The 18,177-nt window shown below is 40.1% G+C and overlaps 1 protein-coding gene across 1 annotated transcript; it reads right to left on the bottom strand.

The window, feature by feature from the left end:
* Window positions 1-3,454: 3,454 nt before the first annotated feature.
* Window positions 3,455-5,973, bottom strand: TXNDC2 (thioredoxin domain containing 2). The gene is made up of 2 exons (XM_066246250.1): window positions 5,865-5,973; window positions 3,455-5,565 (listed from the first exon to the last, which is right to left on the bottom strand). Exons 1-2 carry the CDS (start codon window positions 5,971-5,973, stop codon window positions 3,455-3,457), a joined length of 2,220 nt encoding a protein of 739 aa, XP_066102347.1.
* Window positions 5,974-18,177: the final 12,204 nt, after the last annotated feature.

The raw sequence follows: 18,177 nt of genomic DNA, 5'->3' as shown, positions 1-18,177 counted from the left end.
TTCCACAACTCCGCCCTTCCTATCAGTCTTGGTGTGGCTTCTTCTGTGATCCTTGATTATGGACTCCTCTTTGTTTAGTCCAAAGTTGGGGTTTCAAGATGATTGTTCTTAAATTAAGTTGTAATCAAATTTGGTCCTGGGAAGTGGTGGTAAGAACTTCTGCCTACTCCACTGCCATCATGGAATCCTTCAATGCAATCCTTATTAAATTACCAATGGCATACTTAAAAGATATAAAACAAATATTTCAAAACTTTATATGGAACCAAAAAAGAACACTAATAGCCTCAGCAATCTTGAAAATGAAGAATAAAGTGGGAGGTATCACACTTCCTGATATCAAATTATATTACAAGGCCATAGTAATAAAAACAGCTTGGTACTGGCATAAGAACAGGCATACAGATCAATGGAACAGAACAGGGAACCCAGAAATAAACCCACACCTTTATGGTCAATTGATATTTGACAAAGGAGGTAAGAGCATATAGTGGAGTAGAGACAGCCTCTTTAATAAATGGTGTTGGGAAAATTGGACAGGTACATGCAAAAAAATGAAACTAGATCACCAACTTACGCCATTCACAAAAATAAACTCAAAAATAGAAAGACTTAAATGTAAGTCATGAAACCATAAATATCTTGGAAGAAAACATAGGCAGCAAACTCTAATGTCTCTCATAACAATATTTTTGCCAATTTATCTCCATGAGCATGTGAAATAAAGGACAGGATGAACAAATGGGACTATATCAAACGAAAATGCTTTTACACAGTAAAAGACACCATGAACAAAATAAAAAGACAACCCACACAATGGGAGAACATATTCATCAATACATCTGATAAGAGGTTAATAACCAAGATTCATAAAGAACTTGTAAAACTCAACACCAGGAAGGTAAACAGTCCAATTAAAAAATGAGCAAAAGAACTGAATAGACACTTCTCTAAAGAGGATATAGAGATGGCCAATAGACGTATGAAAAGATGTTCAACATCATCAATTATCAGAGAAATGCAAATTAAAGCCACAATGAGATATCACCTCATATCTATGAGAATGGCACTCATTAACAAATCAACACACAGTAACTGCTTGCGAGAGTGTGGAGAAAAGGGAACCCTCCTGCACTGCTGGTGGGAATGCAGACTTGTGCAGCCACTGTGGAAAACAGTGTGATGTTTTCTCAAAAAATTAAAAATGGAACTGCCTTTTGACCCAGCTATCCCACTTTTAGGAATATAGCCTAAGAATATCAAATCACTGATTCAGAAGAAGATATGCACCCCATGTTTATTCTAGTATTGTTTACAATAGCCAAGATCTGGAAACAGCCCAAGTGTCCATCAGTGGACAAGTGGATTAAAAAGCAGTGGTACAGATACACAATGGAATACTATGTGGTTGTGAAAAAGATGGAAATCTTACCTTTTGCGACAGCATGGATGAACCTGGAGATTATTATGCTAAGTGAAATAAGCCAGGCAGAGAAAGATAAATATTATATTATCTCACTTATATGTGGAATCTAATGAACAAAATGAACTGAGGAACAGAATAGAGGCAGAGGCAAGGTCCCAGGGACCAGAGGGTCAGCAGTCAGAGGGAAGGGGGATGAGAGGATGGGATCAGAGAAGGTGAAGGAATTAGTGAAATTATATATACATAACCCATAGATACAGATCACAAGACAGTAAATCCCAGAGAAAGGGGGGAGGGAGTTAGGGGGAGGAGGGCAAAGGGGGAGTAATGGGGAATGAGGGAGTGAGGTGAGAGAATTATATTGAGTGGGACACTTGAATCTATGTTAACACAATAAATTAAAATTAATAAAAATTTAAAAAGAGTTGCTGTTTCATGGGTGTAAAGTTACAGTTATACAAGATGAATAGGCTCTAGAGAACTGCAGTACACCACAGTGTCTATAGCTAACAGTACAGTAGCGTACACTTAAACGCTTGGTAAGAGGTTAGATCTTGTGTTAAGGGCTCTTAGCAAACAATAAAGGAAAAGGAGCACTTTAAGGAAACTTCTTAAAGGGATGGGCATGTTAATTACCTTGATTTTGGTAATGATATCATTGGTATGAGCATATTTCCAAAATCATCAAGTCGTATATACACTGAATATATGCAGTTATTTGTATGCATATTAGAAAAAAGACACACACAAAAAGAACTCTGGTATTCCTCCCTTATCTGCAGCAAGGTGACACCCTCCTCCCAACCCCGTAAACCATGGTCTGAAAAATATTAATGAAATATTTTATATATTTTATATGTAAACTTTAAATTGTAAAACCTTCATGATTAATTAAGTTTTAATTGTGCTAAGTAGCATGATGAAATCTCATACCACCCCCTCTGTCCCACTCGGGACGTGAATCACCCTTTGTCCGGCTGTCTGTACTCCTACCCCTTAGTCACTGAGTAACGGCTTGGTTATTAGATTGAGTATCATAGTATCACAGTGCTTGTGTTCAAGTAACTCTTACTTTACTTGATAATGGCCCCAAAGTACAAGAGTAGTGTTGCTGACAATTAGATATGACAAAGAAAAGCCTTTGTGTGAAAAGGTATATATGTTTGGAAAAAAAACTGTATACACAGGGTTTGGTGTTAGATGTCTGCAGTTTTAGGCATCAACTAGAGGTTTTGAAATGTATCCACCATGAATAAGATAGCAGACCAAGCCACTGCCTATGGCCCAGACCTGAGCTTGTGGGCTCTGGGACATCTGGAAACAGGAATCAGAAACCCAGTTACCAGGGGGATAAAACAGGAACTTTGCCACCAGGGAGTTGATGTCACAATGACCCCAAGTATCACACTAACTAAAACCTGAATAATAAAGCTTTTGGATGTAGAAACCAGAGTTTTGAGCTCTGTCTCAGATTTGTAAGCACTGATTACTAAAAGAGAGGCCAGAACTTGAAATCTGGAAGCACAGCCTTGGTCTCAGCTCTGCCACCAGTGAGTCAGGGTCAGCAGGCCCACAGAACTTCCTGAGCTCCCACACCAGAAGGTTAGATGTGATATGTGAATCCTTCAGATTTTTAACTACAAAAATATCTTAGAAACCCCAAAGATATGTGAACATGAGACATTCCCACTCATCTTTAAATCATATACTTCTACAGAATTGTTTAAATTTCCAATGTCTCCGCTAACACGAAATGTGATAGATTTTCAAGGGTGATCAAAAAGAAAAATCAAGATTGAAAAATAGGGGACAACTGGACTTCCAATTGCCACCAAAGGGAAATTCTAATATCATACTTTTCTATGGTCGCAATATGCTTTAGTACTTTGACCACTTTTTGAAATGGGTAGACTTCATATTTATAAATCGGTGTCATTTGGACGTACACTTTTGTTCTACCTCTTTTTTTTGTAAATAAAAACTCACAAGCTACAAACAACTGACTCTTTGAAATGCTTTCAGAATGCACTACTTTAATTCTGCAATGCTTGTTTTGAGTTTTTCATTGAGGGCACCACAAAATTCACCCACCTTTTCTTTGTTTTTATAAAACTGAAAGGTTGGGATGCCCATGATCCTGTGTTCTATCACCAGCTCCTCACACTCATCAACATCCACTTCCAAGAACACTACATCTTCATGCTCCACAGACAGGGAACAGAAAAGGGGCTTGATGGCCCTGCAAGGTGCACACCACGCAGCTGAGAAGTCCACAACCACCAGCCTCTCCCCGGCCTCTTTGAGTGCTAACTCGAAATCCTCTTTGTTAAGGGTCACTTTTACCATGTTGACCTCCAAGAGCTTCACTGTTTCTTCTGCGGAGATGTCACCTTCTACAGTCTGAATGGTTTCTTCTGAGGACTTGAGGTTTTCGCCCTCCTTGAGCTGGGTGTCTTTTTCTGAGGACTTGGGGGTGTCGTCCTTTGGATAGATGATTTCCTCTGGGGATTTGGGAGCGTCACCTTGCTTGAGTGAAATGTTTTCTTCTGAGGACTTGGAGGCGTGACTCTTCTTGGGCTGGATGGTTTCTCCCGGAGATTTGTCGATATCACTCTCTTGGGGCAAGATGGTCTTTGCTGAAAGTTTGGGGGTGTTGTCTTGCTTGCACAGGATGTTTTTTTCTGAGGAATTGGGGGTGTCACTCTGCTTGAGTGGGATGGTTTTTTCTGAGGAATTGGGGGTGTCACCCTGCTCTGGTGGGATGGTTTTTTCTGAGGATTTGGGGGTGTCACTCTGCTTGAGTGGGATGGCTTTTTCTGAGGAATTGGGGGTGTCACTCTGCTTGAGTGGGATGGTTTTCTCTGAGGAATTGGGGGTGTCACCCTGCTCTGGTGGGATGGCTTTTTCTGAGGAATTGAGGATGTCACCCTGCTCTGGTGGGATGGCTTTTTCTGAGGAATTGAGGGTGTCACCCTGCTCTGGTGGGATGGCTTTTTCTGAGGAATTGGGGGTGTCACTCTGCTTGAGTGGGATGGTTTTCTCTGAGGAATTGGGGGTGTCACCCTGCTCTGGTGGGATGGCTTTTTCTGAGGAATTGGGGATGTCACCCTGCTCTGGTGGGATGGCTTTTTCTGAGGAATTGAGGGTGTCACCCTGCTCTGGTGGGATGGCTTTTTCTGAGGAATTGGGGGTGTCACTCTGCTTGAGTGGGATGGTTTTCTCTGAGGAATTGGGGGTGTCACCCTGCTTGAATGGGATGTTTTTTTCTGAGGAATTGGGGGTGTCACCCTGCTTGAATGGGATGGTTTTTTCTGAGGAATTGGGGATGTCACTCTGCTCTGGTGGGATGGTTTTCTCTGAGGAATTGGGGATGTCACTCTGCTTGAGTGGGATGGTTTTTTCTGAGGAATTGGGGATGTCACTCTGCTTGAGTGGGATGGTTTTTTCTGAGGAATTGGGGGTGTCACCCTGCTTGAATGGGATTGTTTTTTCTGAGGAATTGGGGGTGTTACCCTGCTCTGGTGGGATGGTTTTCTCTGAGGAATTGGGGATGTCACCCTGCTCTGGTGGGATGGCTTTTTCTGAGGAATTGGGGGTGTCACCCTGCTCTGGTGGGATGGTTTTTTCTGAGGAATTGGGGGTGTCACCATGCTTGGGCTGGATGGGTTTTTCTGAGGGATTGGGGGTGTTACCCTGCTCTGGTGGGATGGATTTTTCTGAGGAATTGTAGATGTCACCATACTTGGGCTGGATGGGTTTTTCTGAGGGATTAGCAGTGTTACCCTCTTTGGGAAGAATGGGGGCTTTTGAGGAATTAAAGGTGTTGTTCTCTTTAGGCAGGATGGTTTTTCCTGGGGAACTGGGTGTGTCACTTTGCTTGGGAAGGATGGTTTTTCTTGAGAAATTGGGGGTGTCACCTTCCTTGGGCTGCATGGTTTTTGCTGAAGAACTGGAGATGTCACCTCCCTGCTCAGGAATAAACGTGTCCTCGGGCTGTGGAACTTTGGACTCCTCTGCTGCCCTGTGTTGTGTGTTGCTGACGTCATGGGCAAAGGCCTTCTCCTGAGTGAGTGCTGGATCCAAGAACTCTGGGACCAACAGAGTCACATGGCTGGACAGAACTTGTAATAGTGGACTCCCTGGACAAAAAGCAAATAAAATAAAATAAAATAAAATGCAAAAGAAGAAAAACAAAATTCTGATCCTATTACCCTAAGGAAGACCTGTGTCATTCTTAAAGCTCACAAATGTAGTCTTATGAATGATGTACTAATTTGAGTAATCACATTCAACAGAAGAACAAGCACCATGCAAATACTGTACATGTATCATTTATGTAGGTTCTTTAAAACTACATTTTTCTCAGCTTAGTCTTACACTACTGCTCAATCCTTAAGCACAAACATCCCTGAAGGCAACATTCTTCTTTCTCTCTTACCATTAGGATCACTCTCATGTGCTTCTGCTTGTTTGTCTGGCCTCATTTTTGGTTCTTCTGGGGCTCCGGTTTTATCGCTTTCCATTTCCAATTCTTTGTCTATATCCATTCCTACTTCATAAGACTCACAATGAAGGTAAGGCTGTGCCCTCCAACTTTTTCCAAGCTGTCCAATCTATCATCATCTAAATGAGTAACACCTTCTATTCAGGCAGTACTTACAGATGGTTTTCCCTCTCTGCACTCACAACAGTAGCATTTGAGAATTTCATGACAGCCTTGGTCACAGTGGTCAGTCACATTGTGCATGAGGCTGTGCCTAGTGCCTGATACACATTCATAGGCATTATTTCCTATAACACAACAAACCACTGAGGTAAGCACCATTATGATCTCTCACTTTACAAATGAGAAACTTGTGCCTTAGAGAAATTGTACGACTCACTCAAGGTCACAAAGCTAGCATGCGGGGCAGAGGCCAAGTCCTCACTCTGAATACAAGCACTGTGCGATACTGTTTGCCAAATAACCTGTCCAGGATGGGTAATTTGAAACCAACTTCCTTACAGTCTACCTCTAAGATTCTCCAGCTCCAGCTCTCCCTTTATGACTCACCCACTGTAATGGTCTAGTGTCTCCTCTTAAACATGTTACTCTCCTCTGCAAAGTCCTGCTTGACTGTCAGACACCCTGTTTGAGTTCTTTAGATGGGACAAGACTGTGACGCTTCCTCCCTGAGAGAAAGAAATGAAAACTTCACCCTTTACACCTGGTAAATGGGGAACCAAGAGGAAAGATATACATGTCTGGCCTCCCCTCTCCAGGTTGAAACTTTAGCATGGAGGCAAATTAGATGTATTCTGAGTAAAGCTGAAAGCAGAGGAGTATTTGTCTCATTCTTCAACTAAAAGGCCATGACGGACCCACATCCACGTAGATTCCGCATTAACACAGCAGTGTGGACCTGTGGCAGAGGGTGTGACCAAATTGTTGGGACTGGGACAGGCTCCGAGCCCCACAGCCTGCTGCGCACATGCCAGGGATACGACAGTCCTGCACGCTCCAGAGTGGGGCTGTGAGGGTTCTGAGAAGGCCAGGGAACCGGTAGAGGCTTCAGGGAAGAACAAAGAAGCCAGAGTGTCAGTGATTTGTAACCAATGGCAAGGATTAGCAATACAAGCTTGACCAGTTGGTAACATCACAATGTTTCATCTCCTAGATGGGGTCAGGGGTCTTCAGTAATTCTCAGTCTAGGGACCAGATCGGCAAAGACAGAGGACCTGGTCATAACTAGTCCATATAGCATTGTGCACCCATATGTTATAGAGAAAAGGAGGAATCTGGAAGACTGAACTGCTACCAGAAAAGAAGTGTTCTTTAGGCTGAAATATCCACAAGTAAGCAGATTTAATTCCATGTCCCTGCCCCTCACCATCCTCTTTAAATTTCTTTGGGATAAGGTTCAGGGTTAAAGTAGATCCATTGGAGAAAAAATTTTAAGTCAATTATATCTGTACATCTTAGTAATAAGTGAGCAAGTAAGGAATTGTAAACCAGTTACATTTATATTTGGATAGCTGAGCTGTGTTTCAGGCTTAGCAAAGTCGTTCCAATTGTTTCTACTCTTCATTCTGCAATTCAGATAAATTCTAAGTAACTTGAAATATTGATGCCTCTGAATAATTTTCATTCACCTTGTCATAAAATGTTTTTTTATCTTGCAGCACAAGCTTGTCCCCAAATTGCTCATGAACCCTTATGTCAGTCAGGGTCCTGTCAGAGAACAAACATCGGCAATTTTAGGTTTAGAAAGATTTAGGCCCTGGCCGGTTGGCTCAGCGGTAGAGCATCGGCCTGGCGTGTGGGAGACCCGGGTTCGATTCCCGGCCGGGGCACATAGGAGAGGTGCCCATTTGCTTCTCCACCCCACCCCCTTCTTCCTCTCTGTCTCTCTCTTCCCCTCCCGCAGCCGAGGCTCCATTGGAGCAAGGATGGCCCAGGCGCTGGGAATGGCTCCTTGGCCTCTGCCCCAGGCGCTAGAGTGGCTCTGGTCAGGCAGAGCGACGCCCCGGAGGGGCAGAGCATCGCCCCCTGGTGGGCGTGTCGGGTGGATCCCGGTCGGGCGCATGCGGGAGTCTGTCTGACTGTCTCTCCCCGTTTCCAGCTTATAAAAAAAAAAAAAGAAAGATTTAAGTAAGTATAAAATACCTGGGAAGACTGCCTTCGGCCAGGTGTCCAGGACTGATTCCTAGTCACAGAATTGGCCTCCCCGTGGGGCTGTGCCCTCCATGATCTTAGGAAAGTGGGGAATCATAAAGTCACTGCTAAAACAGTTGACTTCAAGAAATTTCTGCTATCGCATTAGCCCAGGGGTGAATCAGCCATCCCACAACTCCCTCTCAGCTCAGAGCTGGAGACAAATGCTGGAGTACTGTTTCAGTGCCTCTGATTAGTCCCTACCACTGGGCCCCTACATAAAGGGACAAAGCTGCAAGATAATGGTCTCCTTATCATGCAGGTTCGTCTATCAGAATTTAATTTGCATCCAGAAACTCAGCTGCAGAGGAGTCAAGGAAATGTGGCTTGTAGTGTTCCAGTCTCTAAAGTAGAGAGGACACACTTGAAATTGGAATAAACAGTGGAAATTCATCTCTACTACATTCAATGATGACACAATGGTCTAATTTTTTGCACATTATAATTTTTTGGTTTTATAATTACAAAAATAATACATATTCATAATAGGAAAAACAGAAAACATAGACAAATAAAAAGAAAATAAAAATTACTCACAGTGCCAAGCTTCAGATATCACCACTATTAATATTGTAAAATGTAATCTTAGTTTTCTTTCCATTCATGTGTTGACATTTTCAAGAGGGATAATTTTCCTAAAGGAAAAGACCCTTGAACAACACAGGTTTGAATAGCATGGGTCTACTTATACATAGATTTTTTTCAATAAATATTATACGTAAAGATATTTTCTCTTCCTTCTGACTTTAATAACCTTTTCTTTAACTTACTTTATTGTAAGAATACAGCAAATAATACATATAAGATAAAAAATATGTATTAATAGGCCATTTATGTTATCAGTATGGCTTCCAGTTAACAGTAGGTTATTAGTAGTTAAATTTGGGGTTAGGTAAAAGTTATATGCAGATTTTGGACTGTGCAAGGGTTCATGCCACCAACCCCTGTGTTATTTAAGGCTCAACTGTATTTTGTAATCTTTTCACTTAAGAATATATTTTGAGACTAACCAGGCAGTGGCACAGTGGATGGAGCATCAGCCTGGGATGCTGAGGACCTAAGTCTGAGGCCCCAGAGTCGCGGGCATGAGCAGGAGATCATAGACATGACCCCATGGTCTCTGGCTTGAGCCCAAGGTGCTGGCTTGAGCAAGGGGTTGCTGGCTCGGGTGGAGCCACCCCCTCCCCCCAGTCAAGGCACATATGAGAAAACAATCAGTGAACAACTAAGGTGCCACAACTATGAGTTGATGCTTCTCATCTTTCTCTCTTCCTGTCTGTCCCTGTCTCTCGCTAAAAGAAAATATATTTTGAGTATTTTCCATATGAAAACATGTTTGCCTACAGCAGGAGTCAGCAAACTTTTTCTGTAAAGGCCTAGAGAGTGACAATTTAAAATTTTGCAAACCACACGGTCATTATTAGAACTACTCCACTCTGATGTTGCAATGTGCAAGCAGTTGTGAGTTGAACTGTGTCCTTCCAAGTCTCATATGCTGCCATTTTAACCCCCCATACAGATCAAGAAGAACTTCACCTTTCTCTACTACATTCAATTTCCTTTTGTTTCATTAAATATGTCTGTATCGGCAAGGATGGCACAAAAAAAAAAAACTACAGACCAATATCTCTAATGAATACAGATGCTAAAATACTAAACAAAATACTATCAAATCGAATACAACAACATATTAAAAAAATAATACATCATGATCAAGTGGGATTCATCCCAGAATCTCAAGGATGGTTCAACATACGTAAAACGGTTAACGTAATACACCATATCAACAAAACAAAGAACAAAAACCACATGATCTTATCAATAGACGCAGAAAAGGCTTTCGATAAAATACAACACAATTTTATGTTTAAGACTCTCAACAAAATGGGTATAGAAGGAAAATATCTCAACATGATAAAGGCCATATATGATAAACCATCAGATAACATCATATTAAATGGCACTAAACTGAAGGCTTTCCCCCTTAAATCAGGAACAAGACAGGGTTGTCCACTCTCTCCACTCTTATTTAATGTGGTACTAGAGGTTCTCGCCACAGCAATCAGACAAGACAAAGAAATAAAAGGCATCCATATCGGAAAAGAAGAAGTAAAGGTATCACTTTTTGCAGATGATATGATCCTATACATCGAAAACCCCAAAGAATCCACAAAAAGACTACTAGAAACAATAAGCCAATACAGTAAGGTCGCAGGATACAAAATTAACATACAGAAGTCAATAGCCTTTCTATATGCCAACAATGAAACAATTCAGAACGAACTCAAAAGAATAATCCCCTTCACGATTGCAACAAAAAAAATAAAATACTTAGGAATAAACATAACAAAGAATGTAAAGGACTTATATAATGAAAACTATAAACCATTTTTAAGGGAAATTGAAAAAGATATAATGAGATGGAAGAATATACCTTGTTCTTGGCTAGGAAGAATAAATATAATCAAGATGGCTATATTACCCAAAGCAATATACAAATTTAATGCAATTCCCATCAAACTTCCAATGACGTTTTTTAAAGAAATAGAGCAAAAAATCATCAGATTTATATGGAACTATAAAAAACCCCGAATAGCCAAAGCAATCCTAAAGAAAAAGAATGAAGCTGGGGGCATTACAATACCTGACTTCAAACTATATTATAGGGCCACAACAATCAAAACAGCATGGTATTGGCAGAAAAATAGACACTCAGACCAATGGAACAGAATAGAAAGTCCAGAAATAAAACCACATATATATAGTCAAATAATTTTTGATAAAGGGGCCAACAACACACAATGGAGAAAAGAAAGCCTCTTCAATAAATGGTGCTGGGAAAACTGGAAAGCCACATGCAAAAGAATGAAACTGGACTACAGTCTCTCCCCCTGTACAAAAATTAACTCAAAATGGATCAAAGATCTAAACATAAGACCTGAAACAATTAAGTACATAGAAGAAGACATAGGTACTCAACTCATGGACCTGGGTTTTAAAGAGCATTTTATGAATTTGACTCCAATGGCAAAAGAAGTGAAGGCAAAAATTAATGAATGGGACTACATCAGACTAAGAAGTTTTTGCTCAGCAAGAGAAACTGATAACAAAATAAACAGAAAGCCAACTAAATGGGAAATGATATTTTCAAACAACAGCTCAGATAAGGGCCTAATATCCAAAATATACAAAGAACTCATAAAACTCAACAACAAACAAACAATCCCATAAAAAAATGGGAAGAGGATATGAACAGACACTTCTCCCAGGAAGAAATACAAATGGCCAACAGATATATGAAAAGATGCTCATCTTCTTTAGCTATTAGAGAAATGCAAATCAAAACTGCAATAAGATACCACCTCACACCCGTTCGATTAGCTATTATTAGCAAGACAGGTAATAGCAAATGTTGGAGAGGCTGTGGAGAAAAAGGAACCCTCACCCACTGTTGGTGGGAATGTAAAGTAGTACAACCATTATGGAAGAAAGTATGGTGGTTCCTCAAAAAACTGAAAATAGAACTACCTTATGACCCAGCAATCCCTCTACTGGGTATATACCCCCAAAACTCAGAAACATTGATACGTAAAGACACATGCAGCCCCATGTTTATTGCAGCATTGTTCACAGTGGCCAGGACATGGAAACAACCAAAAAGCCCGTCAATAGATGACTGGATAAAGAAGATGTGGCACATATACACTATGGAATACTACTCAGCCATAAGAAATGATGACGTCGGAACATTTACAGCAAAATGATGGGATCTTGATAACATGATACGAAGCGAAATAAGTAAATCAGAAAAAAACAGGAACTGCATTATTCCATGCATAGGTGGGACATAAAAGTGAAACTGAGAGACATTGATAAGGGTGTGGTGGTTACGGGGGGGGGAGGGAGGGGGGAATGGGAGAGGGAAAGGGGGAGGGGGAGGGGCACAGAGAGAACAAGATAGAGGGTGACGGAGGACAATCTGACTTTGGGTGATGGGTATGCAACATGATTGAACGACAAGATACCCTGGACTTGTTATCTTTGAATATATGTATCCTGATTTATTGATGTCACCCCATTAAAAAAATAAAATTATTTAAAAAAAAAAAGTCTGTATCTTTATTACACATATATAGAAATAAAATGTTGACTTTGTTAATTTTGGATGGTGAACAGATGTACATGGCTTCATTGCATTAATCTTTAAAATGTTCTCTATTTGTAAGACGGTACATATAAAAGAGGATATCACTGAGAGTTATTGCACATATTGATGTGGGACAACAAGCAGCTGCACAAGGGCTATGGGGGCAGAAGGGAGGACATCCCTTGTGCAGGTGACTCATGTTGCAGGGACATGTCAGCTCCTTGAGAACAGGCATCTCTGAAGGAATTTAACTGGAAGGTTCAACTACAGTTCTATGTGGTTCAAATCATATATTTGTTAACTGATCAGAGAAGCATTTGTCACAGATAATCACTCTTCATTAAGAATTTTTTTGTAATCAGATCAACATAACATGGTTGTGTGTTTGCCCCTGGAAAATAAGAATGCCTATCTTCAGTAAAAGCCTTCATTTCAGTAGTGATTACTCTCAGTGTAAGGTTTTTTACACTTCATATTCCCATTCTATTTTTTCTTATTGATATGACTGCTGTTTCTGTATTTATTTGCTGAAGTGATTAAAAACAATTAATTATATAAGTCATTGCAAAAGCTTGGATTCAGTTTCTTGTGGATTTTACTTGGTTCACTCACCACATCCTACTTTCCTTTAGAACATCCCCTAAATTCAAAAGATGTTGTTGTGGGCTCACATAAAATAAATAAAGCTGTAGATCCATTTAAATATTTATTAGAGAGCCTGACCTGTAGTGGCGCAGTGGATAAAGCGTCAACCTGGAAACGCTGAGGTCGCCGGTTCAAAACCCTGGGCTTGCCTGGTCAAGGCACATATGGGAGTTGATGCTTCCTGCTCCTCCTCCCTTCTCTCTCTCTCTCTCTCTCTCTCTCTCTGTCTCCTCTAAAATAAATAAAAAATAAAAATAATTTAAAAATAAAAATCAATAAATAAAATCTTTTAAAAAATTCCTTATAAATATTAATTAGAGGATTATTTTTTACCTAGTTTCTTAGTGTCATAATAACAAACACCAGAAAAACTCCTTAAACATTTTAGTTGTTTTGAATGTCAAGGTGGACTGGTCAATTGCTTACTATTCCATCTATTTTTTTCTGGATTTTCCAAATTTTTAAGACTGCTATGGAAAACAGTATGGAAATGCCTCAATAAATTAAAAATAGACATACTATATAGCCCAGCATTTCCATTTTGGGTTATTTATTTTTTTAAGTGAAAATAATTAGAAAAGATATATACACTCTTGTATTCACTACAAAATTATCTACAATAGCCAAGATCTGAAAAAACCATAGGTGTTCATCAATAGATGAATAAATAAAGAAGATGTGATATATATATATATATATATATACACATACATACATGTATTTGATGGAATATTACTCAGACATAAAAGAGAATGCAATCGTGCCACTTGAGACAACATGGCTGGACCTAGAGGATATTATGTTAAGTGAAATAAGTTAGAGAAAGACAAATACCATATGATTTCATGTACACATGGAATCTAAAAAACAAAACGAAACAGAAACAAACTCATAGATACAGAGAGCAAACTGATGGTTACCAGATGGGGATTGGGCAGAAAAAAGGAAGAAAATTAAAAATAAAAAAAGAATAGACATTTATAGTAAAAAAGAACATTATTTTTTTAATGTTAAATGGATATTTTTCTTTTCTACCTCCAAATGCCTCATCATGTGAAGACTTGTCATGATTAATCAGTATTTTATCTAAGGTACAGATCTTGTGCCTTTGTACCTGGCTCTCTGAGTTCATTATCCCATGCATTTCTCATGAGTTTTGTGAACACAATGGTATCTGTGTTTTGCTCAAGGGAAGGTGGATTTTGACTTTGTTCAGTTCCTTTGTCCTAATATTTAACACCCAACATTTTTGTGGTTGGAAAGACTTCTAGTATAATATTTAAAGCACTCTTGTGTAAATATTTACTGGAAAATTCTGTTTGGAGCTGCTTTGGTATGATTTAGGTTAGTTGTAAGTTTGTTGATATTTTAATACGAATAGACTGCTACAAAACTTTTTAAAGGTACATGATCCCTCCTAATGCAGGGACATGGCTCTCTGTGCATTGTTCTTGGAATATCCCAGTGTTTGCCTTCCAAAGGAAGCCAGACAGGCGAGTTAGCAGACCACTGAGTATACCAGCCTCCAGAACAAGTGTCACCCACAGCAGAGTCCAGAGTATCACATCTCATTGAACATCTCTCGATGCATTAATTGTAACTTTGATGTTCAGAGTCACGACACTGAACTTCCTGAAAAGGGCCTAAGATCATTTTCACTATAAGTGAATGTGGCATTCAGGGGGTATTTAATATATAGATGGATAAAGACATGAATAAATTACAGCAGGTACAATTTTAACCAGTTGAAGAAGGTTTGCATTAAAACCCTTAATTTAAAATATAGTTTTTGCTAAAATTATCTTTATTAGCATCTGACATATCACTATTTCCGCCTTGACCCCTAAAAAAATTAAGAGAAAGATAAAAAAAAATGATTCTGTAAGATTTTCCCAAACCATCCATACAAGTACAAAATGAGAATATTGAAAAACAAGTGTTTAAACCAAAAAAGAGTGAAATGTCACATAATCATCTGGCTCCTCCTGTTAGCACCACACATTTAGTGAAATGATATCACATGGCATAAATCTTTCCTCCCAGTCCAATGACAAGTTCCTCTCTTTTTTCCCCCTTCTTCTTCCTTCTCCTCCTCCTCATCTTCCTCCTTCTCCTCCTTCTCCTCCTCCTTCTCCTCCTCCTTCTAGTTCTTCTTCAGAGAGAAAGAGGAAGGGGAGAGATGAGAAGCATCAACTTGTAATTGGCAGAGCTTTAGTTGTTCATTGATTGTTTCTCATATTTGCCTTGCTCAGGGGGAAGGGGGGATTCCAAGTGAGCCAGTGACCCCATGCACAAGCCGGCGACTATGGGATCATGATGATCCCACTTTCAAGCTGAGGATTCAGCACTCAAGCTGGTGAGCCTGTGCTCAAAGCCAGAGACCTTGGGGTTTCAAACTTGGGACCTCAGCATCCCATGTCAATGTTCTATGAATTGCACCACCAATAGTCAGGTCTCTTTTTAAAATTTACTGATTTCAGAGAAAGAGGAAGAGAGAGAGAAACATTGATTTGTTGTTCTATTTATTTATGCATTCATTGGTTGATTCTTGTATGTGTACTGACTGGGGATCAAATCTTGGTGTATTGGGAAGATATTCTAACCAACTGAACCGCCTGGCCAGGGTCAAGTGCAGGTTTCTTGAATGTAAGGGTCATTGTGTTGGTATCTTCAGTCTTTAGTTTGGCATTCAACACACCAAAACTCAAGAAAAACTTGCATGGTAAGACTGAAGTGCCATGTGATTTTCTATTTGTTCCAGACTCTCCACATTAACACCTATTTAACTTTCTGATCGTCTGCTAAAATGCTCACAGTAAAGAATAAAAATGACAATTTACTCTAGCTAGATGCCTCAGTTGGTTAGAGCATTGTCCCAAAGCACAGAGGTTGCCAATTCAATCCCTGGTCAGGGCACATACAACAGCAAATTGATGTTCTTGTCTCTCTCCCCTTTCTACCTTCCTCTCTCTAAAATCAATACAATAAACATTTTTAAATGACAATTTTAGACTCATTATGTTTAGTGCAAAAAATATACTATTGTTGATAAACACAATTTGACTTTAATTTATAGGTTAACCTGCTACTCCAAACTCTACAGTGATTAGAAGAGGGGACTGCTATTCTTCCGGGGGGATCTGAGAAAGTGCCGAAGAGTGCTTCTCAGCTTTCAGAAGCTAAGTGCACTGCCAGGGAGAGGAGCAAAAGGTGATGTCCTTCCTAGTGGAGAAAGTGCAACCATGAGGTGGAGGGGTCAGGAGCAGCAGCCACAGCCAGTAATGGGCAGAGGCAGAGTTTGGGCTCAGATGAGAGAGATATTTCACCACTGGTTACAGAATTAGAATATTATTTAATCTGCAATAAGTTGTCAGAGAAAGTTTTAAGGAAATAACCTGATGTGATCTGTATGTTAGCAAATTCATCGTTAGCCTACTCAATGATTGATTTGAGGGCCAAACACAGCTACCAAAGAGACCTGGTAAAGTACTATACTAGTTGAGTGAGAATATGCTGAAAGTCTAAACTAGGACAGTGGAAAGAGGGTTAGGAAGTTCAAGAAATTCTAAAAATAGAATTGACATAATTTGATAACTGTTTGGGAAGAGCTGAAACTGACTCTCAAAGGTGAAGCCTGAGCCAGACAGAATGCAGCGCATGAAGGGCTCAGGTAACAAGGTGAGTATGGTCCGTGTGCCCGGAAGGAGCGTTAGTACCTGAAGCAGGGTGTCCACCGCACACCCCACAGGCAGCTGGGAACACAGTATGATATCTGGAAAGAAGTTAGGTCAGACCAAAATTCGGAAGCTAGAGCCAATAAATAAAATTTTAAAATTAGATGAAATCATAGGGGAAGGGGTAGAGTAGATTGAGCATGAATTTGCAAGGAGTACCTATATTTAAGCAGATAACAAGTCTAAAGGCACAGTAAAAAAAAAAAGTGAGGTAACCATGGCCAATAAACAGGACAGGGGTGTCAGGAGGGAGAGGTCAACAGCCTCAAATGCTCATCGGAAAATCAGGAGAGCAAGAATCGAGAGAGGTCAGCAGTGGGGCAATCGGTAAGTCACCGGTAATTTCAGAAAGAGCACAGTGAGGGATAGAGGCCACATTACAGTGAGAAGTGGATAGAAGGAGATCAAAGAAGTAGAAGAAAGATTCTCTATTCAAAATTTCATGCTTGTGAAGGAAGAAAGAAGGTAACTTGATGGAGAAAGGGAGATGGGTTTAATGGACCAAAACCAGAGAAGATTTATGCATGTATGTAAGTGGATGAGAAGCGAAAACAGTGCAAGGGGAATTTTAAGATGGAAGGAAATAATAGCTTGACACATGCTTTAGAAATGAATTGGGATCCTTTTCCAAAGGACCCGAATAGGAGAAAATAGGTACAAATCCAGAGAATACCCAAGGTGAAGGAAAGAAGAAGCAGCTGGCTGTTCTCAGTCACACAGGCCCACTTGGGGATGCTGCTTTTAGCACTGGGCTAAAATTCATGGAAATTCATGCCCTCAGGCCCTACAAAGTCAGAATTGTCAGACCCTGAGGCAGAAGTCATTTGAAAAAGCCAGTTAAGAACCTCAGTCAGGGCTGAGCAATGGTGTGAACATTGAGGTCAGAGTGATGGAAAAGATAAACCAGGATATCTGAGCAGTGAGATCCAGGAGAGTCACTCCAGCAGTTTAGGATAAGATAATATAAGGTCTACCGGGAAGTTCTGTCCGTTTCTATCACAACAAGTTCCGACACGTAAGCACATGTTTATTTGGCGCATGTGAGTCTCTGTTTTTATCACTTAATGTATACATACTGACGTAGCAAATTAACTAAAACAAAGTTGATTCACGTTAGTCTTCTGTGTGAAGCGATAGTGTACCCATGGCTACTGATAAAGTTCATTTACGCCACTGTATTGTATACGAATTTCAACAAGGAAGAAATGCTACAGAAGCATGTAGAAATTTATTGAAAGTGTTTGGTGAAGGTACAGTTTCTGATAAGACATGCAGAAGATGGTTCAAAAAATTCAAAACAGGTGATTTCGACCTTTCTGATAAGCCACGTTCTGGGCGACCATCTTTGCTCAATGACGATGTTGTTAAGACCATGTTGGAGCAAGATCCTTTTCTGACAACATCAGAGATTGCAGAAAGGCTTAATTCAGCTCAGCAAACCATTTCGGACCATATTCGGAAGATAGGATTGGTGTTAAATATTCAAGATGGGTGCCACATGAATTAAGTCAGAAGAATTTGTAATTTGTTT

Source organism: Saccopteryx bilineata, chromosome 11 (genome assembly GCF_036850765.1).
Source record: "Saccopteryx bilineata isolate mSacBil1 chromosome 11, mSacBil1_pri_phased_curated, whole genome shotgun sequence".
In the NCBI taxonomy this organism is placed as follows: domain Eukaryota; kingdom Metazoa; phylum Chordata; class Mammalia; order Chiroptera; family Emballonuridae; genus Saccopteryx; species Saccopteryx bilineata.
The sequence above is the reverse complement of the archived record's forward strand: the minus strand, read 5'-3'. Positions and strand labels throughout refer to the sequence as shown.